At 36.0% G+C, this 24,280-nt stretch overlaps 3 protein-coding genes across 5 annotated transcripts; 1 reads left to right on the plus strand and 2 right to left on the minus strand.

The window, feature by feature from the left end:
- Positions 1–948: 948 nt before the first annotated feature.
- On the minus strand, positions 949–3,977 carry LOC107743458 (pleckstrin homology domain-containing family B member 1-like). The gene is made up of 4 exons (XM_016556680.1): positions 3,751–3,977; positions 3,220–3,289; positions 3,037–3,130; positions 949–2,410 (listed from the first exon to the last, which is right to left on the minus strand). Exons 1-4 carry the CDS (start codon positions 3,975–3,977, stop codon positions 2,277–2,279), a joined length of 525 nt encoding a protein of 174 aa, XP_016412166.1. The 3' UTR covers positions 949–2,276.
- LOC107743406 (F-BAR and double SH3 domains protein 2-like) lies at positions 3,771–18,037 on the plus strand. Of its 2 annotated transcripts, none has more exons than XM_016556621.1 (20): positions 3,771–3,996; positions 4,461–4,558; positions 4,686–4,731; positions 8,253–8,329; positions 8,414–8,561; positions 8,631–8,764; positions 8,946–9,000; positions 9,596–9,724; positions 10,086–10,208; positions 10,899–10,994; positions 12,585–12,701; positions 13,013–13,111; positions 13,388–13,540; positions 13,628–13,750; positions 13,846–13,929; positions 15,166–15,358; positions 15,490–15,713; positions 15,833–15,983; positions 16,924–16,982; positions 17,064–18,037. In XM_016556621.1, exons 1-20 carry the CDS (start codon positions 3,976–3,978, stop codon positions 17,145–17,147), a joined length of 2,214 nt encoding a protein of 737 aa, XP_016412107.1. In that variant the 5' UTR covers positions 3,771–3,975; the 3' UTR covers positions 17,148–18,037. The 2 variants fall into 2 exon arrangements, with proteins under 2 accessions (XP_016412107.1, XP_016412108.1); XM_016556622.1 differs by having other exon boundaries at positions 8,417–8,561.
- A 2,655-nt stretch (positions 18,038–20,692) lies between these two features.
- On the minus strand, positions 20,693–23,431 carry LOC107743482 (dehydrogenase/reductase SDR family member 13-like). 2 transcript variants are annotated; one of them, XM_016556704.1, is made up of 5 exons: positions 23,236–23,430; positions 23,041–23,164; positions 22,574–22,900; positions 21,007–21,339; positions 20,693–20,855 (listed from the first exon to the last, which is right to left on the minus strand). In XM_016556704.1, the coding sequence occupies exons 1-4, from the start codon at positions 23,380–23,382 to the stop codon at positions 21,080–21,082; spliced, it is 858 nt and encodes a 285-aa protein (XP_016412190.1). In that variant the 5' UTR covers positions 23,383–23,430; the 3' UTR covers positions 20,693–20,855; positions 21,007–21,079. The 2 variants fall into 2 exon arrangements, with proteins under 2 accessions (XP_016412190.1, XP_016412189.1); XM_016556703.1 differs by having other exon boundaries at positions 20,808–20,971; positions 21,131–21,339; positions 23,236–23,431.
- Positions 23,432–24,280: the final 849 nt, after the last annotated feature.

The following is a 24,280-nucleotide window of genomic DNA, read 5'->3' on the forward strand; positions in this document are numbered from 1 at the left end:
GTGGCGTTACATTTCCGACGAGTGCTTGTGGTGTTCGGCCAATCACAATGCACTGGGTCAGCTGGCCAATCAGAGCAGACTGCACTTGTCTGAAGGAGGGACTTTGTAGAAAACGAAGCGTTTGAGAGAGGCGGGGCATAGAGGACCTACAATAATGTACAGTATTTGAAAAAGAATGTGTTTTTTGAACATTAAAGCATGTCAACATATTCTGTTACACCAAATACACAAAATAATGATCTTTAAAAAAGCATCATATGACCCCTTTAAATTCGAAAGCACAATGTGGATGGGTATGCTGTTGCTTTTCTATTAATTGTTTCCGTTAATTGTACACCTTTTGTGGTGTTTTGGTTTTTCACTCTTTTAAAACACTTTATAAAGTGTTGTTTTTGTTCATGTTTCGTTCTATGTGAAATAATACTTATATTACTGTAACAATGACGTGAATAGGAACAAAACAAGATTAAAAAAATGAAATTAAAGAACTAATTTGAGAAGGATATCCAGATTTGAATAGGCGTGGACTTGTTAAACATTATTCCAGATTCACGGTGCAGAGATGGAAGAAATGTTTGTGAGTGTTTTTGGAAATATCCAAGTGTAGATTTCATCATATGTGGCTACGGGGCGTTACATCTGTGACGTTTCTAATGACTTCTTCATAAGGAAGAAAGAAAAGTGTAAAAACAAATGTTTTTGGAATTTTGGAGGAACAAGTGCTGCTTTTAGCTCAGTCAACTCTCAAGCATTGCGGTTTTGTTTTGTTTTCTCTCCTTAGATGCCATTTTATTTAATTTTTATTCTTATTTTGAGCATTAGAAAGCCAATAGCTTAGTCAAAGAGAAATACAGTTATTGCAAAGAAATATTATGTATATTAAGGGAAGTATCAGATCCAGTTTAACAGATAATATGCAGACATTACCTTTGATGGTTTGTTTTATCGGACTTCCACTTTTTATTTTTTTTTATTTTTTTTTTTTAGCATTGTAAAGTTTGATTTATTGTAATAATGACACACTAGATATGGTTTGATTTGTTGAATCAAGCATGAACCCTAATATTTATTTGTAATCTCTTTGTTTTTGTTTTTAAACTGTTTTGTTTGTCATAATTTGCAGACATGGAGACGTTTAGACATTCTGGCCCTAAGCACCTTCCACGTTTGTTTTTTTTAACTGTACAGTGATAAGTTTGTCCCCAGACTGATCTAAAAAACATTTTTTATGATATAGTGCATTTTGTTTGGTTGTTTTCTTGAAACGGTCTCATTCATTTCAAATAGATTTTAACCAGTTTCCTCTGGTAGCACTGCTTGACACCAATGCTCATTATTTGCACTGCAAAAATTGATCAGCATCTTGAGGCGTCCCTAATAAAATCTTGTATTTAGCAACAGTGGGTTTTTTTTTTTCCTTGCTGGATTATGTATAACTTTCTTTGTTAATCAGGACATTGTTAAATGTGCAGAAGTTTTAATTGTAAACGCACAAAAAATGAAAAGCCAACTAATATGATTCTGTTTTTATTATTCTGCATTTTATTTTGCACAACAATATTAAGTTTATAACTTATACTCGCAAGGTAGCATAGTAGTGTGTAAACAGGCCAAATGCAAATGCTGCTCTGCCTGCCTCTAGTGGTCAGTTATGAGAACTGATTTCATAATCATGCCTTCATTTTTGAGGTATTTCAAAGGCTTGATCAACATATTCAGCTTTTGTTGGCTACTTCAGCATCATATTCTTTTGTAAGAAGAGTTTTGCAAGATTCTCATTTGAAGAGCATTCAACGGTCTGATGATCACTCCCAAACCTCATGCTATGGAACATAATGAATTCGGGCTTTAGTGTTTTAGAGTTAGAAAAATCTTGGAACTTTTTATAAATACTGATAGGAGAACTTGTGTCTGAGAAAAATAACATAATAATGGACAAAACCCTGAGCAAGTTTGCAGAGCTCTACATGTACGACATACACAAAGCAGAATCATAGCAGCAAGAAAAAACAATCATTAGCTGTGTGCAGAATTATTATATAGTTTTATAGATATTCTAAAGAACTAAACAATCAAAAAAGAAGAATCCTTCCTTTACACACTGATTAACCACTTAATGCCCACTGAGTTTAAAACAGCTGCAGCTATTCTCATATTTACATATTTATATGAAGGAACAGGAGCATTTGCTATGGCTGAGCTTTATGGACGGCTCTTCCAGTCTGTTCTCTCAGTCTGCTGGATTTCCATTAATCACCCTTCTATCTGACTGGTTCTCAGCAGAACCAGAAGGGCATCCATAGAAGAGAACGCATTGCTGCACCTGCAGCCATTCCAGCCAGGAGGCCCAACGCAATCTGCTCTCCAAAATTGTCATAAGAGTCTCTGTGTACCCAGACATGCTGAGTCCCTGCAGGGAAGCACATCTGGATTAGAGGTTCATCCCTGGTTAAATGTTTCTTTGTTTATGAAAACGTTTCTACAGTGGGAATAAGACCACTGAAAATCAAGGAGTTAAAATTTAAGTTCAAAGTGGTAATAAACTGTTACATCTTAAAAAAAAAGTATATATATATATATATATATAAATAAAAGATTCAGCTGGAGTCATGTGGATTACTTGTTGATTATTGTGATGTTTTTATCAGCTGTTTGGACTCTCATTCTGACGGCCCCCATTCACTTCAGAGGATCCATTGGTGAGCAAGTGATGTAATGCTAAATTTCTCCAAATCTGTTCGGATGAAGAAACAATCTCATCTACTGTACATCTTGGATGTCCTGAGTGTGAGAACATTTACAGGAAATTTAAATTTTTAGGTGAACTATTCCTTTAATTTTCCTATTTTTCTCACTTAGATTGTTTGAGCTATAATGTAGCAGTAAAGTGCGCCATAAGGAAATGAATGAAATAATCATAAAATGGTTGTAATAATAATTAAAACAATGTATTATATCAATGTATAAAAAACACAAAGTGGCAATAACCCTTTCTCTGTGCTTTCTGTAGAATGAATGATGTGTTTATATAATTACCTCCACTACCTGTACTTGGCATGATGTAAACTGCATTATGACTGTCAATTGGAACGGTTTGGTATGTATCGTCATAGGGATTGTATGTGAAAACCTATGAGAGTGAAAAAAAAACGTCAATTGAGTAAAATATTAAATTACAATAAACAGAAAACCATCCTGCATGTAAAAGGTAACACTCACAGGATTTCTTTTCGCCTCCATGAGTGTGAGTTTCCAGGCTCTGGAAATAGCAATACTACTACTACTACTGCTAATTATTATTATTATTATTATTTAAAAAAAAATGAAATTATTATTATTTATGATATTGAATTTAAATTTGATTGGGTAAGTGTCCCACTTTATTTTTACATACGCCCACCGCTAGATGGCCTCATCTCACCAACAACATGTGACGAAGGGCCTTTTTGTGATTATTTTATGATGACGAAGGTATAATAAATTTAACCAAGTGACAGTTGATAAAATGTTTATCATCATCACTGCAGTTATATGTAGAATGAGAGCGGCAGAGTAAGAGTCTGAAACTGAAGAGTTATGAATGAGATTTTTCTCCTTCATCTTTGTCTAATCTCTCATAGTTAAATACTGCACGCTATTCTGTACACATTTAGCTTCATATTCTAACGGAAACATATCACATATATCAACACGCATTCATAAACACACAACAGCACAAAACGTTCAACGCGTATATTATTATTTGGTCACCGGAGGGCGCTGTTCTCAATTCTGTTCCACTGACTGAAGTTCTTCTCATTAGAGTTCGCTTTACGTGAGCAGCGCAACGGCGGGGTCTGGAAGTATTTCTGTGATCTATTTTTCTTTCTTCCACCTAAACAGATTATTCCGCTCTGCATTTCTCCGTCCCGCAGATGTGTTTGGGTATTGCGGGGTGAATTTCTAGAGGCTTGTCCTGTATATCCAGATCCAGACATGCAGCCTCCTCCAAGAAAGGTGAGTCGACCTGCTTCTTTATTTGTTCTCACTTTTTACGATGTTTTGTTGTCATGTCAGTCTGTTTGTTTGCTTGCTTTCTTGTCTCCTTGTTTGTTTGACTGAACAAACAAACAAACAAACTGATAGATAGATAGATAGATATATGTCTAACCAGCCTTATAATCGTTTTATTTTCAGTTAATTATATATTAATTTGGATAATTGCAACTTGTAAAAAAAAAACTAGTAAAATGTATAATATATAATGTGTGTATAAATATGTTCACACACACACACACACACACACACACACACACACAACGTATTATACATAATACATAATGTTTATGCTTATGCTGAGTTCCAGCATCTGTCCTACTGTCTCCATTGACTCGAGTATGCCAGACACAGGTTCCTCTTTCAGGTTGGTGTGATCTGGGTCAAAGTTGGTTCTCCTGAGGTTGTCATTGTGTGTGTTGCAGGTAAAAGTCACACAAGAAGTGAAACACACTCACACAGAGCAGCTGAACAGACTCCAGTTTAAACACCAGACAGACTTGGACTTCCTGGAGGATCTGAGGTCGAGTTTGATTTTACACTGCTTTTTAAACTCCTATAGAGCTATTTTCTGTCTGTCTGTTGGTATATTAGTGCTGAACTGCTTGACTTTGTGTGTGTGTGTGTGTGTGTGTGTGTTTAATCCTCAGGATTTACAGCCAGAAGAAAGCACTAATAGAGAAAGATTGCTCACAGGTGAGTTGTGGCCACCATATTGAATTACATGAGTTCATAATTTAAAGTATGTTTATTTTTGATGATGTAGGGTGATTTTTGTTCTGAGATTAAAGGGGTCATATGATGCTATTTTAAAGATCATTATTTTGTGTATTTGGTGTAACAGAATATGTTGACATGCTTTAATGTTCAAAAAACACATTATTTTTCAAATACTGTACATTATTGTAGGTCCTCTATGCCCCGCCTCTCTCAAACACGTCGTTTTCAACAAAGCCCCCTCCTTTGACAAGCACAGTCTGCTCTGATTGGCCAGCTGAACCAGTGCATTGTGATTGGCCGAACACAACAAGCACGCGTCGGAAATGTAACGCCCCTTACCATAAACGCGAGCTTCATCTTTCAAAATAAATGTAAAGACAGTAAATAATGTCATTAGTTTTACCATCAGTTCAAGCCCGAAAGGACAACAGACCAAAGAGAAAGGAAAACTTGAAATCGCTTCATATGACCCCTTTAAACAAATATTTTTTATTAAATGTATTAATAATGATGAACAGATGTTATGCATCTTCCACTGATCACTGACAATTTATGTGTGAATTAGTTTGTTTTTGTAGAGGTAGATTTGGTGACTCAGTGGAAAAAACTGTGGTTTTTAATGACCTGCAGGCGATTGGTTTCATGAATTTTTGCCAGTTGCGTTCAATCTGCTTTTGTCTCTTTCAAATGCGTTGCTAAGAAGATCCACATGACATCAATGCTATGTCACTTTATAAATATGATTTCATATATTTGGATCACTAGGATCTACATTTTCACCTATTTTTCCCTTAAATCTACAAAACTGAGAAAAATTTTGGATAAATTACTTTGGGGTCAGTCAGATTTTCATACTTCCATTCAGCAATGTAGCTGATCTAAAGCGACAATAAAGACATTTATAATGTTACAACCAATTTCTATTTCAAATAAATGCTGTTCTTTTGAACTTTCAATTCAAATAATCCTGGGGGGAAAATCATCACAATATCCACAAAAAAATATTAAGCAGCACAACTATTTTCTACATTGATAATAATAAGAAATGTCTTTTGAGCAGCAAATCAAGAAACATTAAAAAATTCAATTAAAATTTTGAAGGATCATGTGACACTGAAGGCTGGAGTAATGGCTGCTGAAAATTCAGCTTTGCCATCAGAGGTATACATTACATTTTAAAATATATTAAAATATGAAACAGTTATTTAAATTGTAATAATTTTTCACAATATTACTGTATTTTGATCAAATAAATGCAGCCTAGGTCAGTATAAGATAATTAATTGTAGTGTATATTGCATAAACAGTCTAACACCCAAATTTTATAGATGTACAGCCTGACATGCCGACTGTCCTCATCAAGATACTATGAGATCTGTGTGATCACTTGGTGAATGGAGAGCCCAGTTGTCTGAATGACGCTCAGTATGTGTGTGTGAGTGAGAGTTTCTTTTCTGTTGGATCTGAAGCTTGTGCACCTGCAGGGCTGGTGGATGCTGATTGGCTCATGAAGACAGGAATCTCTCTCTTCTTCAGGGTCTTCTTCCTGAGTCGAATCATCAGAGCTGGCAGCTCATAGGACTGGGTTGGTAGTGCCAGATTGTAGTCTGAGGGCCAGAAAGCAAATCCTCTCTGTTTTGAGCGGATGCTGCTCACTCTCTGTCCTTTGTGGAACTTGTTACGGTTCAGTCATTTCAGTTTTGTTGAAGTTTTTAAATATATAGTTCAGTCATGAAACTCTAGATGGCGCATTCTGACGGGGTGTTAACGTAACTGATGATATTCAGAGAGTTAAACGACTTGGCACAAGCTGACTGGTTCATGCTGCATATGCAGCCAATGAGCTTACTGCCTTGTATTTATATGGCTGGCTAGCATTCACTTGAGATTCCTGCAGTGCGCGTTCAGAGTTCTCTGAAATCCTCCACCTGTATAGATCTGCTACGGGGTTATTTTATATGCTATTTGTGCAGCAGCAGCATGTCTTAAATACTCATGGCACCGTATCGCCATATGCATTGGCAGTAGCAAGTTCCTGTACTTGCTTGCAGCAGCAGCAATAATCTACAACTACAGCAATAGCCAACAGCAGCAGCAATTCAGCAGCAGCGTAGCAGATCTGTTCCGCCAAGACCAAATACATTAACATTGTCATATCCATCACCATGCTAAAATGTTCCGAGAGTTGTCATGATTGAACTATGCTTTGTTGGAATTATCGTCAGTACACTCTTAAAAAGAAAGGTTCCCAAAGGGGGTTTTCACAGCAGTCCCATAGAAGAACCATTTTTGGTTCCCCAAAGAACCTTCCAGTGAACAGTTCTTAAAAGAACAATTTAAAATTATTTGAAAAAACATTTTAAAACTATAAAGTATAATTTTACATTATAGGTACCTTTTGTGGAATGGAAAGGTTCCATGGATGTTAAAGGTTCATCATGGAACTATCAATGCCAATAAATAACCTTTATTTTTAAGAGAGTAATGGTGAAGTAATGAAAGGAACTTTGTTCTAGCTTGGTTATTTTTCCGTTTTTGTTTTAGGTTTTTTTGCTCTGATATTTTACCAAATTGTTTGTGACTTTTGGAAATCAGTCCAATACAGTGACATTTACTTGACTTGAGGATGGAAAGTGAGTGTTATTTTCCCCTTTCTTCTGTTTCAAAAGCAGCCAGTTGCTTACTCACTTGTAAATCTACACATTGGCACGGTCTGACATTTAAGTGTCAAGCAGACAGGCAGAAACACCCATGTGGGTTTTGCTTTTACAGACTGAAAGTTGTCCTCCATGTTTTCCACATTTGCACTGATCTGGTGTGATGGGATAAAAGGAGAAATTTCTCCTCTGAGGAATCTGTTTTATTTTGTGGTGACAATTGAAGTGGAGTTTTTAAAAGGCTACTCAGAAGCTCTGAATCTAAACTTTCAGAAATGTTTATTAACAGTATATTGAAGGAATAGGAAAATTTACTCATCCTCAGGCCATCCAAGATGTAGGTGAGTTTTTTTCTTCATCCGAACAGATTTGGAGAAATTCAGCATTGCATCACTTGCTCACCAAAGGATCCCCTGCAGTGAATGGATGCCGTCAGAATGAGAGTCCAAACAGCTGATATAAACACAATAATCACAATAATCCACAAGTAACCCACATGATTCCAGTCCATCAATTAACGTCTTGTGAAGTAAAAATGTCCTCTATCCAATATTATGGAAAGAGGACAACTAAAATACGAGTCCTCTATCCATAATATTGCTTTCTCCAGTGCAAAAGTTGTCTCGTCTGAATCTGGAGAGAAATATGCACAGATCATGCACCATTTACAAGTAAAAACAGTCCTAAACAAATATGTTGGTGGATTTTGATGTGAGAGAACAACAGGGGAACTTTTTCACTGGAAGATGTGTTATTATGGATTATGGACTGGTAGTTTGACCAGAAGACCATCTGTATTGTATGAAGTGCTATATAAATAAATCTGGCTTGACTTTATAGGCTCTACATAAGCTTGCATCGCAGTACTTGAAGCGAGAGTGGTCTGGAGCCCCATCAGAGGAGCAGAGAGACTCCAGGTAATAGGAGAGATGAGAAGAGCAAAGAAAAGAGCAAATATGATGGATTTTCAATCGCAGTGTCTATTTGTGTTCATCATCAAGCAGAAATGTTTGGGCCGTATGGAGATCCTACTTGGAGGGTGTGATGAAAGTGAGCCAGTCTCGTATTAACGGATGTGAGAACTACAGGAGCCAGATCTCAGATCCTGTGAAGACGTTCAGAGCGCAGAAGGACCTGCAGCTGAAGAAGGTAAACACATCAAGAGATACTCTGCACTAAAGTGGCACAGCGGCCATTTATTCATCTGTCCTCTCTCAGTGCTGCGAACAGCTGGCAAGAGCTCAGGCCGATCTGCAGGTCACGATCAGAGACCTAGAGAAGAGCAGGAAGACCTACCAGGAGGCGGAACAAACAGCGCAGACTGTGAGAGAGAAAGCTGATATGGAGGCCAAGTACGTTCGCTGACCTGTCACATGTGAAGGAAGTGACATCAGCTGTCCACAAGAACAGGGCAGAGGGTTATCATGTTTTTCAGGTTTAAATGAAGATTCATCATTTTTTGCTGTTTTTCCTTACTCCTGTTTTTTTTTCTCTGGTATTTTCTATTATTCCTGTTGGCTCATGCAATACAAGGTCAAAGCTCAGTCTGTTTCAGTCACGCTCCAGTTTGAAGAGGGCGAGTGTGAAGGTACAATGCACAATATATCAGTACCATATTGGTTTAATGGTTGAGATCGTATATTTATTAGTGCATGCTCATTTCTCCTATTTTTACAACACTCACCCAGAGTTAATCTTTAAAAAAAACAACGAATTATTTAATAACACAGATAAATGTTATCTTTAGCAAATACCAAAATGATTATACATTTGTCACACAGTACATTAAAATGTTGTGATTCAATTGTAGCATTAAAAATTATTATATTTTTTAGTATTTTATTTATTATAGAATTTTAATATTAACGATTCGTTAATTCTTTACTGGACATAATAATAAATATATAATTTTTTTTATTAAAAAAGGATGAGAAAGAAAAGTGGAAAATCGTTATTTAAAAATGACGACAAAAATAAATTAAAAAACTGTTTTTGTGCAAATAAATTACAAACCTGTTACTGAATAACAAATATAAAATACATTATTTTTTTTTAGGATATGATCTGTTTAATTAGGACATTATTTAACTACAGTGTGTGATGTTTTGCCGTCTCCATGTAGTAAAATTTGCTTGCAAATCATGGTGACAAGTGCACATGTGAACATTTTCTGTTGATTTCAGCTGAAAGCCAAGAAGAACGAATGGAAGTCCAAAGCCACACAAGCAAGGAATGATTACCTGCTCACACTGTCAGCCATTAATGCTCATCAGGACCGCTATTATGAGACCGATCTGATCAGCTCCATAAGGGTGAGGCCAAATGTTGATCAGCTTTTGTCTTATTAATTTTTTTTTTTTTTTAATAGTCTTCAAAACACAACTGTTTTCAACATTGATAATAGTAAGAAATGTTTCTAGAGCATCAAATCAGCATATTAGAATGATTTCTGAAGGGTCATGTGACACTAAAGACTGGAGTATTGATGCTGAAAATACACCTTTGCATCACAGCAATACATTACAATCTAAAATATATTAAAATAAAAAGCAGCTATTTTAAACTGTAATAATATTTCACAGTATTACTGTTTTTACTGTATTGTTGATCAAATAAATTTCGCCTTGGTGTGTAGAAGAGACATTTGTTATTCCGTTTTGTTTTTGAGTCCAGGTTCTAGATTGCAGTTTCTACGATCACGTACAGAGTTTTCTCATTTCACTGTGTCAGACGGAGCTTGAGACGTCTCAAAGCATTCAGGACACTTTTCAGTGCCTGCTGGAGACGTCCAGTGGGGTGAGTGACACACACACACACACACACACACACACTTGAGTATACACTGCTATGGAAAAACACAGATCAACCACAGTGGCCGAATGTAGAGCAGGTAATATGATCTGCCACTGGAGGGTTGCTGGATCAAATCCCAGCTCAGGCAGTTAATACTGACCTTAAAGAGAGAAATGTACCTGCTTTAGAGAGTTTGCGGTGGTTTAGAATTGAGATCTTTACTCTATGTTAGAGCAGACAAGCTTTTTAAGATATACTGATGTTTCAATTTGGCAGTAACTGGGTAAAACATAAAAAAATGTTGAAATTAGAAATACAAAATGAGTGTTAGTTATTATAAATGTGTACATTTGAAGAGAATCGACTGATTTTCAGTAGTGACAGCCTTCAGTGTGTGTCATTAGGTCTGGTCCACAGTCCACTGGACTACAGTCCAGTGTTGTTGTAATTCGATGATTGTCACAGTGTTTCCATTCAGTTCATTGCACTCAGGTATAATGTCTCTAGTCCAGCATCAGGTTACAACACACATACTATTCATGAATTACCTGTTCTGGTGGTCTGTCATTCCTCCAGATGAGAGATTATGTTAGCTGTGCTATTGTTAATGTGACATCTTGACATTAGACAAGTAGTTTACATAAATGTAATTGTCCTTGTGTGTTTGTATGTGTATGTTTGGCCCCTCTGTAGGTGACACAGGATATCCACCAACAGGTATTCATTCAGGACAACCCAGTGTTTCAGAAAGCCGCCCCCTTCCAGTACCAGCCTTGTGAAAATGATTCGGTATGTTGCCTCCAACTCCAACGAACATACTAAAAAAAAAATCACACAAACAACAGAGATGCAAATTTAACAGAGAACTCCTTTTCTCCCTTTACTATTCATATTTGTGATATAATTTTTTTTTAAATAATTTATAAATTATTTATACATGTATTTATTTTTTATTTATATATTAGGGTTGCACCAGTAATAAACAAATGGATGATATTATAATAAATATATAATGGATGATATTACAATAAATATAAAGTAATATAAGATTTGTTTAATAGAAAATACTTAAATTTAATCAAATTAATAATCTAATCCAATATTATTCTATTAAAATTAATTAAAAATATAATTATTTTATTAAAATTAAGAATTTAATCAAATTAATTATTCTGTTATCTAATCTAAAATCTATTTAGTTTAAATACATTTAAAAAATGGTAACTAAATTTAATAAAATAATATAAATAATAATACTAATATAGGTTTCATTTGTTAACATGAACTAACACTGAACAATACTTCTACAGCATCTAATAGTCGCTCAAAAAACATGCAAAATTCCTTTTCTTGAGCCTAGTACTTGTAAATAAGAGGATTTTTACAAGAAATATTTCACATTTACTGTGGATTCAAAGTTTTAAATGAAGGTTCAGCACATAATCCTAACCAAAAACTTCTCTTTCACTTTAAATGTCACTTAAAACATTGTTACAATATTCTTATTTTTTCATTAATCAGTCTGACAAAGAGGAAAAGTGCTCTAATGAAGGCCGAATGTGTTCTTCCATGACTGTGCAACTGTTTTTCAAATATGCTATAGCGCCCCCTGCTGCCCGCAAGTCATCTCGCCCTTCACCACACCAGCATAGTGGCCCATTTGTTCGCTTACCCTCTTTTTGTTTGTGAGTCAAACAAGCATTAGTCTGTTCCTAAAGAAAACAGCCCTCAGCGCTGGTGGGGCGGAAAGACCAGGGAAAACTGGGCGTCAGTGCAGGCAGGAAGCAACACGGCCTGTGAAAAGAGGGCTTTGAGAAGTGAACCTGCCCCACCTCTTGCACCCCTCATTGAACACCTCCCATTCCCCGTCCCTAAAATATAAAGGTTTTTTTTTTTTTTTTTTAAATACTGCATATTATTAGAAATTAGAAATTGAAATCACATTCATTGGATGTATTATCATCAGTATCTGCATGCTGTAGATCAGCTGATGCATGCAGGGTTCTGTGTTTTCTCACTCCCAGGCAAGTCCATTAAGACTGATGGTGTGGTTTTTTTTCTTTTTTTTCTTGTATTACGCTAAAACCATTTAGTCAAGGATTTGTCGTAATATTCAGTTTCTGGTGAAAAGGAGTTGCTCTGTAAAGTAGCATCTCGAAGGATCATTCTTCAAGAGCTTACGTCGCCTAATCATTTAGTCTGACAATATTTACAGACATAATATTTTAAGAGTGTCGTTGTGCAAAGATTTGATTTTGGGAGTTATGCTGTGACACATGGGTACATATGGGCACTGAGAAACTATCAAGGTTTCATGTGCAGAAATCTGTGCAGGGTCTGTGTTGTGCATCAGTCAGCTCTCTCTCTTGATCTCTTTAGGTCAGGGAACTGCTGAAGGAGAGTGGCACGGCTGAAGAACACAGTCTGAATAAGGAAGCAAGGAAATGGGCCACACGTGTGGCCAGAGAACACAAGAACATCATCCTTACGCAGCGGGTGAGGAGTCTCTCAAACAATATTATGTCTCAGCATGTTAATTTGTGATATTAAAAATATTTTAAATAATTATAATTTATAATGTAAAAATTATTTATAATTTAATTAGATACTTTTTATTTTTATATTAGTTGCACTAATATTAAAATTCCTGGCTGATAAATGGCCAATATTAAAATAAATATAAAAAATTAAATAACACTTCTACAGCATCTATTAATCTTAGTTCATGTTAATTTAATCATTTATATGAATTTGAATGCACAGTTCGAAATTTGTTTTCGGTTTGATGTTTTTTTGTTTTTTTTTAGATTCTTTCGGAGTACGAAGAGTCGCATCAACAGGACCAGAATAACAACGAGCTAGAACTGAAAATGGATGATGCAAGAGAATGCATTCGGAAATCCGAGGTGGAGAGTTTGTTTATCTGTGTTTGTATATCAGTCCAGATCATAAGTTGTCAATCACCTCTGGGAAAAACCTACTGTTAAATGAAAACATTGGCTTAGTGACATCGCACGCCCTCTGCTGGTCGCTACTCCTTGAACTGGTTATTAAAAGAAGCTGCACATTCAGTTTGTAATAGTACTGGTTCTTGCATCAAATGTTGTTGAAATAGTTGATGTACATAAACAATGTGTAATAAAATAGGAAGTTGGTAGTTGATGAGTCCACTCTTCCTGTAGACAATGAAACTGAAGGCAGAGGCGCGTCTGAACCTCCTCCGAGACATTGGTGTGGCTGTAGACGTCTGGCTGAAGAGCGCCATGAACCAAGTGATGGAGGAACTGGAGAACGAGAGATGGGCGGCCCTCAATACCCACGATGCTTCATTCTCTGTAAGTCTGAATCTCTTACAGTCAAAGCCAGAGTCACGCAAACCCCTATAACCCATTCTAATCATGTTTTACAATGAATGTCTAAAGCACTCTGTAGATTTTGACAGAGAAGATGATGAGGACACAGAGATGCTGGACGACAGCAGCTCCAGCCCCTCCAGCACTCACAGGAACTACCCTCTCACCTGCTCTGTGCTCTACTCGTATCAGGTACACACCTAGTGTGGTCTAGCCTGTCATTCTCCAGTCTTTCAGGGTTCTATTCATCCATTTGTGATGTCATTTCCTGTGATTTATTTCCACAGGCGTCCCAGCCTGATGAGCTCACAATCCAGGAACAGGAAATACTGGAGCTAATTGATGACGGAGACATGGAGGACTGGGTTAAGGTATACGCAGACCCTCTCAACTTGGTCAGGAGTTTTTGAACTTTCAAATGCCTATGATCCTCTTGCCTCACTCATTCCTTAAAATATAAAGACATTTTTTCTGTATTAATTATATCATTTCATGTATACAGATCCATTTGTACTGTGTAAGGAAAATATAATTGATTTATTTTTTAAATTACTATAATTATTATACACTACTTTTCAAAAGTTTGGGGTCAAGATTTTGTTTTGATAGAAATGAATACTTTAATTCAGCAAGGATGCATTAAATTGATCAACTGAGACAAAATTACTATAATTATTATACACTACTTTTCAAAAGTTTGGGGTCAAGATTTTGTTTTGATAGAAATTAATACTTTAATTCAGCAAGGATGCATTAAATTGATCAACTGAGACAGTAAGGACATATATATTACAAAAGATTTTTTTTTAAATGCTGTTCATCAAAGCTTTCTATTCATCAAAGAATCCTGAAAAAAATCACGGTTTGATTTGATAATAATAAATGTTTCTTGAGCAGCAAATCAGCATATTAGAATGATTTCTGAAGGATCATGTGACCCTGAAGACTGGAGGAATGATGCTGAAAATTCAGCTTTGCTTCACAGGAATACATTACTTTTTAAAATACATTAAAATAGAAAACGTTATGTTGAAATCAAATTTTACTGTTTTTAATGTATTTTTATTTTAGATAAATAAAGCCTTGGTGAGCATAAGAAAATGATTTCAAAAATATATATACATAAAAAAAATCTTAAGATCGTTCAACTTTTGAAAAGTTGTGTGTGTGTATAATGTAAAAAAAAAAAAATGATGTAAAAATTATTATTAATCATAACGGACTTCTTTTGAGTGTACCTTTTGAACATAACCTTTGAATGGTAGTGTATGTATATTTATAAATATAATTAATATTTTTAAATAATTCGTATTTATATTATAATTAGCATTTATTTATACGTTAATATTTTAATTTGAAAAATAAAACAGAATTATTGAAATATCTAGAAATAGTTTTTATATTTTTTCACTTTACAATTTTTTTCACAAACTATATACATATTTTGTTTTAAATTAAGTTCTGTTAAAATTAATTTTGTCTTTTTTTATATCTCTAATTTTCTGCTGACCATTCAACATCCTGTTGGGGCCCGTAAGGTTTGAAAAACCCCTAACTAGATGCCAATTATGATGTTGCCATTTATTGGACAAGTTGATGTTTTTCAGGCTAGGAACAGAGCAGGGCAGGTGGGATATGTGCCGGAAAAATACCTGCAACTCCCGACCTCCAGCTCTCTATTGAGGATGCTCCAGTCTTTCTCCAGCATAGACACCCAATCACACACCTCCAGCACTTCTGCAGAACAAGAGCCAGAAATAGAGACACTCACCCAGAGCATCCCGAACACTCATGGCAGCGGTGAGACCACTGGCTATAGTATAATATCTGGAATAATGCTAGTTTATAGTATTATACCTTGCTAGTACTGAATGCTTAATATAATTTAACAAACAAAACTACATTTTCTGCCCTGTTTCTCTTTTGCACAGCCATAAATCTGGCCAGGGCTCTGTATGCCTACGAGGCTCAGACAGAGGACGAGTTGTCTTTCCCCGAGGGAGCCATTATTTACATTCTCAGCAAACACAACCAAGAAGATGATGGGTTCTGGGAGGGCGAGTTCAATGGCGCAGTGGGCGTCTTTCCCGCAGTATTAGTGGAGGATCTATGCAGACCGGAGAGTGCACAAACACACAAGAGCATGAACGTGCAGGTTTATACACATACTACTGGAGAACACTGGCCACACTGAAAAAGTTTCTGTGTTCATGTTTACAGCAAGCCTGTGTTCAATTCCGAAATATTTTTGTAATAGCTGTTTCTTACCACCAGGTGTCTCTGTCAGTTCTGGATCAAGCGGCTAGTCCACCCACAGTGTTTCCATCCTGTAGAAGTCCAGAGTCCGTTTCGCTGCCATCTTTGAGCAGCACACTCACTTTAAACGGCTATCAAACCCCAGAACCCCCCAAAATCTCGAGCCACAGTAAGACACAGAGCACCACAGCAAACCATAAAGCTTTATAGTAAAGCTCACACATGACTATAACATTTTTAGTGATTTTCAGTCTCACTACCTCATTGTCTTAAACATTTTGAATGATAAAAAAAAACGTTATTTGATTTTATTAATTTAACTACTTACAAATAAACTTCTAATTAATCAATTCTAATTGAAAAAAATCTAATTCACTTTCTGGCCTACCAGTGTTATTTTAATATTATTTATATACTATTTTAATATGCATTCATATTTTGACTTAGCTTTTGTTTGGATATTTTCAGTTTTCAATGTTTTAGTCATTTTATGTGCATTTATCATTTTAAATGTTTTTTCTGTTTTAGAACTTTTACTTATTTTCAGTTAGATCCCAAGGCAAAATTTCTCATTTTCATTTTTTTACGTCTTTCATTTAATATTCGTGTTTTTTTATATTTTCGACTTCATTTCAAGTTACGAAAACATTTTTTTATATTATGATAATAAAAAGGGTTATTACAGCTAACTAAACCTAAAACCATAAAAAGTTTGTTACTTGAAATAAAATAAACGTTAACTGAAATAAAATAAAATATAAAACTTTTTTTTTATCTCAAGCTAGCTGCCAAAGCAATGTTTCATTTTGTATTGTTTAACTTGATGTACTAAAATAACAAACTAAAAATTAATACAAACTAAATAGACATAAAAAACACATAGAAATGTAACATTTCAAAAAAATACAAAACCACACTACAAAATGATTCACATTTTTTAATTAAAATGAACAGAAAATATAAACCTAATTCAAAATATGAATAAAATAATAGTATCTCAATAGTATTTCAATGATACTAAAACAACACTGCCTGAGGCTATTCTATTATTAGATTTATGCTCTTGTCAGATGTCAGAATCATATTCATCTGTGTCTTTTCCTCCACAGGTCACACCCACACCCTATCACCCAGATCCCCAGGAGAAGGCGGGTCGGGCCTGAGACCTGTGAGATCTGCACTTCTAAAGCTGCATGCCAATGATGGGCGCTTAACTGTGAAATCTGATGGGTGTTTTTGTTTTCTGCAGGTACGAGCTGCTCCACCTCCACCCAAACAACAGGCACAGGGCCAGGTGCAGAAGAGAGAAGAGGTGGAGATCACACTGGTTTGAGTGACACTTTGAGGCACATTTTACAAGTTGACGTTGCCATGCTTGGATCCGATGCAGGGTGGACATTCTGAAACTTTTTGAAGATAGGGATGCACAAGCTGACCATTATGGTTCAAGTCCTCCTCCTCCAGTTTTTTTTTTTTTGAGGGCAGTTAAAACAGACAAGGCCTAAATGTGTTAATGTATGGATATGCAAAAGCAGGCTTTACTAAAACTACAAAGAGACTTTAAAGGGAAAAGTGGCAATTTCAGTGTTGACTTTGTATGTATGATTATATATTCTGTCCATAAACAATTTAGGGCTAACATGTTTAGATGCATATCATAGTTTTTAGCTTATTTGTAACTTTATTGTCAGTATTTTATTCGTCTGATCAGACATTATTTGAATGAATATTCATATATTTTGTAGGTATTGTAAATTCCAGGAGGTTAAACTCAACCTGAGCACTTTAGATTTAGTTTGTAATGCATTACAGTATTTTGTTTTATTTTGGAAATTCTCGCGTTTTCTTTGCTTTTGTATAATCTTAAAAAAGACTTAGGGAGATGCTGAGAGACATTCTTTTTTTAGTTTCAGAGCGTTCAAGTTAAAAAAAAAATAGTTCACCAAAAAATGAAACTTTTGTCATCATTTATCTGTCTTCATCTTATTCCGTAGGAAATTATTTGTAGGAAAAGTGTGTGTGTGTGGGGTGGGGGGGATCTTTTTGTTTTATCATTATTTTTTTTAATGTCTACTTTATGTGTGCAGGAAGTTTTTCTTTTAGGTCAAATTCAGAGGTTTACAAATACTATTTCACACAGTTTTGTCAGATTTCATGTTGTTCATAATGTTTGTTCAGAGGCTGCCATGAGATCCTTTTCCGTTCAAAGTGAAAATAAAAACATTTCAGTCAACATACCTTGTGTAGTGGTTGACAATAAAATTGGACAAATTGTTCAGTTTCAATTGTTCAGTTTCTGTAACACCCTTTACTAAGAAACGGGCGGGCAGGGCCGTTTTTAACTTTTGTGTGTGGCTTCCGGTGTTATTCGCTTCTAGTTATTTTTCCTGTATAAAAACATTCCACAATGCTGCTTAAGGCCCCGATCAGACAGAATGCGTTTTTTTGCATTGAGAGGAGCCTTTTTGTTTTCTGTTGGTACTTGGCAGCAGGGGCAACGCTATGGTTTCAAACTTGTTGCCAACTAATTTTCATGGAAAGTTGCTAAAGGCAGGTCAATTTGTTGCTAAATGACGTAGTGATGTCATTGCGCATTGACGTCATGTGATTTATATAGCATATATATAGTTACATTCATATATATATATATATATATATATATTTAAATACAACATTGAATTATTGAACATTTACACATTTTTGAACAATTATCTTTTTATGTATTTTCTTATTAACTAGTAAAACTACACACTCTGAGCGATTATATTTTAAAGCAGTGTATTGGAAGTTAGTATGCTACACTTTAAGAAAAATCTGTATAATAGGGCACAATGTACTGTGTTAATTTGAAGGAATTTTCTGTATTGATTTTTCACAGGTTTTTTTTTTTTTACCTACATTTAAAATTATGCATTGTATTTTGTGTTTTCAGGTTACAACTTAATGGATAATATTCTGGCAGAAAATTACCATTAGCCTACCTTTTCCATTTTTCTACATTTTTTTAAATTGATCAACAAGTGCAGGTACAAACTAATAACAAGTTGTTTTCATGAATAAACAATTATTATTGAACAATTGCGACTAGCAACTTGACATGATATGTGTACTGCTGGACACCTTTGATTTCCTCTTTTTGTGTAATTTAAAGCTGCAGTCCGTAACTTTTTTTGGTTAAAATGATCCGAAATCAATATTTGAGCAAGTACATAACCAGCCTGTGTTCAAAACTATCGCCTTACTTTAGCCCGATTCACAACGGTCAGCTTATAATAATGTTTTCTAATTTGAGTGGTACGGGTAGGTTTTCGCGGGAAATTCGAGCATGCCGCTGCGTCATTACATCACTTCTGTAAACATAAAGAAGTTGTCCCGGCTACTAGGCTATCGCATGTAAGAATGCTGCAGGTGGCCGATCGTTAATAGCCTTTTCTCACAGCAGCTGGAATAATGAATTGTATCATTTTGATGGCGGATTGTAATCCAGAAAGGATTATGTGTTTATGAAACAACTCATAGTCACCAATGCTGATGTTGTTAACATTAATCATTTGAGAATAAAGTATAACAATAATAATAATTTGAACGGTTTGATGTGATATGAGCTAACCGATCTTTAGATTTAATCACCATTGGTAGCCAGGTTTATGGTAATGATTTTTCTTCAGTTGGTCAGAACAAACATGGCAGACTTGTTACTTACTTATTCAGATGGCAATATACAGTGAAAATTCTTATTTGGATCATATTCCAAGCCGTAGGCTAGAATCTGTGATTGCGAAGTACAGTAAATATCCACACCGGTGCGGTGACTGACTGCCACACATACCCTTCACAACATTAGATTCATCCAAACTGGAGCCATGCCGACTCACAACCCACACAAGCTAGATAATTCCGCACACAGCTGCAATTCCAGGTTTTCAGGACTGCAGCTTCAAGGAAAAGGTGTGCCTTTTTATCATTTGAGTCACAGCTGCTAAAAGTTGCGAAATAAATTTTAAAAATAGCTAAATTTGTTGCTAGGTACTTTTTGAAGAAAAAGTTGCTAGGGTAGTCTGAAAAGTTGCTAGATCTAACAACAAAATTGCTAAGTTGGCAACACTTTAGGAGCGCTCTTTTTTTTTTTTTTTTCGAAGATGGAAAAAAATCAACTCTGAGCTGAAAAGCACCCGACGTCATTCGAAAGCACTTTTCTAAATTAAAAAAGTCAACCAAAAAAGGCAGTGTGGTGCGCCTCGCGCTTTCAGACCTGAAAAACGCGTTCTGTCTGATCGGGGCCTAAGCGGATTTTAGCTTTAGCCTGAAGTCACAAACTCACAAAACCCTCTAACCTCATTAAGAAAATATTTTTTTCATTCTCTGTATAGCGGGACGTGCGTTTAAGACACATGCTTATGTTCAGGTGAGCACGAGTCAAACGCATGTGAGGTTTACTTAGAGAAGAGATCACGTAGCGTACTGCTAACTAGACCTAGACAAACCTGCTTGAGATACGATCTACATCCGAAAATAATATCAATAGCTTGTTTGTAAGGAGATTTTGCACTTGACCTCAATTAACGTGCGATATTAAGTGACGAAGTCATCGTTTGAGATGTTCACAAACAAGACACGAATGAGTGCTGTCAATTTCTGAAATAATAATAATAATAAAAGCCTTTCATCTCACAATTTGGACAAGCTTAGATACTTAGATTACGACTTGCTGCAATATAACAAAAGGTAAGCATGTCTGAGTTTAATCTAGCTGGGGATTGGCACATGTGTCAAGAAACATGACTATATTGCTCACATTTGAGTTTTGACTTCATATCATTTAAAATTTCATATTTCATACAATAAAGAACCAACCAGGATAACAGTGGTTCCATTAGATACTTTAATACAGTAAAAAAAAAAACTCACCAGCATACAGCAGTTAATGTAAACATACAAATAAAACACTGTAAACCTTGTAAATAATTGTGCATCCATAAACAAAAAATAATAAAAAAAATGCTACAATCAGTTTCATCACTTCATACGTAACCCCCCCCCCCTTTAGGGATAAATAAAGTTCACAGATAGTCTCCAGCCACCAGAAATAAAACAGTTCCTCTGGTTTTATGAAAGGCCGCTCAGTCGTTCACTGACTTCCCAAAGCTTTTTGGCCACCATGTCATTATTAGCTTCATCACTTCATACGTAACCCCCCCCCCTTTAGGGATAAATAAAGTTCACAGATAGTCTCCAGCCACCAGAAATAAAACAGTTCCTCTGGTTTTATGAAAGGCCGCTCAGTCGTTCACTGACTTCCCAAAGCTTTTTGGCCACCACGTCATTATTAGCTTTGGCACTAACTTTCTCCACAGCGCAGCATGAGAAATAACGTCCACTGAAATGCTCGATTCCTTCCTGAACGGCACAATGCAGAGTCGTTTGGGCTCCAGTTTTTGGGTCCAGGAACAGCAATCTAGCCACTGGCTCGATGAACACTTTCTGCCAGAGACTCACATGGCGGGAGAGCTCAGTCTTTACAACACCTGCAAAAGGGATCATACAATATTATGCATTTGTTTAACCCAACTGAACAACTGATTGGTGATTTAGCAGAGAATATTTAAGACGAAGGTTTATCAAAAAACAGGAAATGGCTCTGAACATTCCAGATGATTGGCTAGATTTGTATCAATGATCTGGAATTCACACGCAAAACTATACACAAAAACTATGGGTCTCATTCACTCTTATTATTTATTCATCATGTCATTATTGATCATCTCATTATTCATCATTTTAAATTAATTGTTTCATTCCCACCGGGAATGTGATTTTGCATTCCAGCGCCTCCAGTTGGTTGTCAACATTCTGATTTTATGCACAAATAAGTACGTATTCATGATTAGTAAACAAAAAGTTGTGAATGGCACTCAAGCGACAACTGATGCTGGAAGGTCACGTGATGGTGACAACATGGCAGATGTAGTACATCAGAATTTCATTTATACTACTAAGTTTCAAACCAAACGTAGTACCTATACTAGACAGTATGAGCTTTCGGATGGAGCTTCTGTTAATGTACGGTCAAAAAGTACGGTCATATTTGCCACTGTTTGCCAATTTTTGAGAATGAAATCCAGTTATTTCAAAGGAGATCGGAAACTTTGTGTGAGGGCGAATGATGTCCCCACACAGATTTCCCAAAGAGTTCAAGTTTTTTGCAGATTTGCCACATTGGCCAACAGAAAGCTGCATGGTTTGAAAGTGACTTGTGTGTGACTTGATAATATACCTTCGTTTGACAGCTAAATTTTGCCAAAATGTCATTGTGACCTCACCTTAAGATCACAAAAAAAGTGGTATTGAAACTATTTTTTCTTAGAAATTGCTAATAAATATTTCATAAATAATGACAAAGAAATGGAAAGTAACACACTGAATTAAACATGAAACAAACATTGTATTTTCTTGTAAAAGGTACCCCAATAATCTAAAAGTTCTAAAAATATATTTTTTTAGTGAATGTGAACATTCAAAAATGAATATGAACTTCCTAAAAATGAGTATGAACTGTTCCCCCAAAATAAAATCTGCCATCATTTACTCAACCCTGTGACATTCCAAACCTGTATGACTCTTCATTTGTGGAACGCAAAAAGAGGAATTTGAATGATGTACAAACAAATGGAAAAAAAAAAGTTCATACAGGTTTTGAATAACATGAGTAGGTAAATAATGACAGAACTTCAACTTTTTATTCCTTAAAGTATGATTTACCTGGATGAACACTGTAGCAGGTGACGTTCGTGCCCTTCAGTCTCTTGGCCAGTTCGTGAGTGAACAGGACGTTACAGAGTTTGCTGTTGCAGTAGGCTTGGAAGAACTGCCAGCTGTATCTCCCCGACCCCAGGTCTTTGGTAGCGACAAGAGAATCGAAATCAATCTTGCCCCAGCGATAGGCCATGGAGGACAGGGTGATGACGCGAGCAGCAGGACTCTCCTTCAGACGGTCCAGGAGAAGACATGTGAGCAGGAAATGACCAAGATGGTTGACACCAAACTCTACGCCAAAACCATCCTCGGTTTTACCATCTGCCACAAGACCTAAACATAAAAAAAACATTTGAATACAGTGCCACATGTTCCCTGTAGTATTCAGATCAATCAAGATGGCCAAACTTTTACCTTTGGTTCCCACGTTTGTTTACATTCTGATTTGAAACCGTTTTGAGGATTTGGCTTACCTGCATTGTTGATGAGCAGATCCAGTCTTGACTCAGATTTGAGGAAGTTCTCAGCAAAAGCTCGCACAGATTTGAGGCTTCCAAGATCAAGCTCCATGAACAGGATATCATCGCTTCCTGTGGACTGAACAACAAATATGGCTTCAATAAACACTCGAAACTCTTGAATCAGTGTTCAGAAGTGATGGTCCTCACCTTCTTGATGTCATTTATAGCTGCCTCGGCTTTCTTCTGGTTTCTGCAGGCCAGAATGACTCTTACTCCACGACCTGCCAGATCTAGAGCTGTGGCCTTACCGATACCAGTATTCCCGCCTGAAACATCAAACCAAACATCTCTCATGACCACAACTAAAACACGTGCCGGTGTTCCGGTGAATTCAGTTTCCCTGTTTCCCCCTCACAGCGCCTGCGCAACCTCGCAGTGTTGCCAAGTCCGCGGTTTTCCAGCGGTAGTTTTTAGTAGCAATTGGGCAGTTTTTTTTTTATATCCTGGCAACCCTCAAACTTCAGTCCTAAAATCTCTAACCACTTTTATCTGCAGAACACTTGACACTGAAAACACGGGGAACAGATTTTTCTAGAGGCCAGAGAAAAGTGCCCCCCCAAGAAAATTGTTGGGTTGCCAACACATGACTGATGCTACCACCTGTCACATCCATCACAGGTAATCTGAAAGATCATACAATATGTTAAATAACCATAATTGTCTCAAAATTAGATTAAAATAATCACCACAGTTTGTAAAAATTGAGAAATTTAAATCATTTGCTTCTCCCTACCATGCTCTATTTTAATATATTTTAAAATGTGATTTATTCTGATCATTGCAAAGCTGAATTTCAGCAGCCATTACTCTAGTCTTCAGTGTCACATGATCTTTCAAAAATAATAAAATATATATCAAGTTTGTAGTAGTTATTGGTAAAACTGAAGTGATTGAATGTTGTTTGAATTACCTAGTATATGACATCATCAAAAAAATCAGCGCCAAACTATTTTGAGTCACATTATCATGGAGATATTGAGTAACTGGGCCCAAAGTTTTGGCATTCCTTGATGTATTTTTGACACATGAAATCCATAGGTGAGAGTGCATGTTGTTCCTTTACTAAATCAGTGACATACTCTTAACTGGGAGAGGTGACACATTCAACACAGTAAAGGCCTCGGTATCCCCAGACACACCTAGTGAATTATGTCTTTACTCTGTTATGACAAAGAAACATGATTTACGCAGT

This window comes from Sinocyclocheilus rhinocerous, unplaced genomic scaffold (genome assembly GCF_001515625.1).
Source record: "Sinocyclocheilus rhinocerous isolate Xijiao unplaced genomic scaffold, SAMN03320098_v1.1 scaffold106, whole genome shotgun sequence".
Lineage (NCBI taxonomy): Eukaryota > Metazoa > Chordata > Actinopteri > Cypriniformes > Cyprinidae > Sinocyclocheilus > Sinocyclocheilus rhinocerous.

Coding starts and splice junctions, on each gene's coding strand:
- LOC107743406 (XM_016556621.1), top strand. CDS start 3,976: ATGCAGCCTCCTCCAAGAAAG. Junction 10,209..10,898: donor TGCTGGAGACGTCCAGTGGG/GTGAGTGACACA, acceptor GCCCCTCTGTAG/GTGACACAGGATATCCACCA. Junction 12,702..13,012: donor ACATCATCCTTACGCAGCGG/GTGAGGAGTCTC, acceptor GTTTTTTTTTAG/ATTCTTTCGGAGTACGAAGA.
- LOC107743458 (XM_016556680.1), bottom strand. CDS start 3,977: ATGTCTGGATCTGGATATACAGGACAAGCCTCTAGAAATTCACCCCGC. Junction 3,290..3,750: donor ATTGAGAACAGCGCCCTCCG/GTGACCAAATAA, acceptor AATAATAATTAG/CAGTAGTAGTAGTAGTATTG. Junction 2,411..3,036: donor GCCAAGTACAGGTAGTGGAG/GTAATTATATAA, acceptor GCTTCCCTGCAG/GGACTCAGCATGTCTGGGTA.
- LOC107743482 (XM_016556704.1), bottom strand. CDS start 23,382: ATGAGAGATGTTTGGTTTGATGTTTCAGGCGGGAATACTGGTATCGGT. Junction 23,165..23,235: donor CTATAAATGACATCAAGAAG/GTGAGGACCATC, acceptor TTTGTTGTTCAG/TCCACAGGAAGCGATGATAT. Junction 21,340..22,573: donor CTGCTACAGTGTTCATCCAG/GTAAATCATACT, acceptor TCCCTTTTGCAG/GTGTTGTAAAGACTGAGCTC.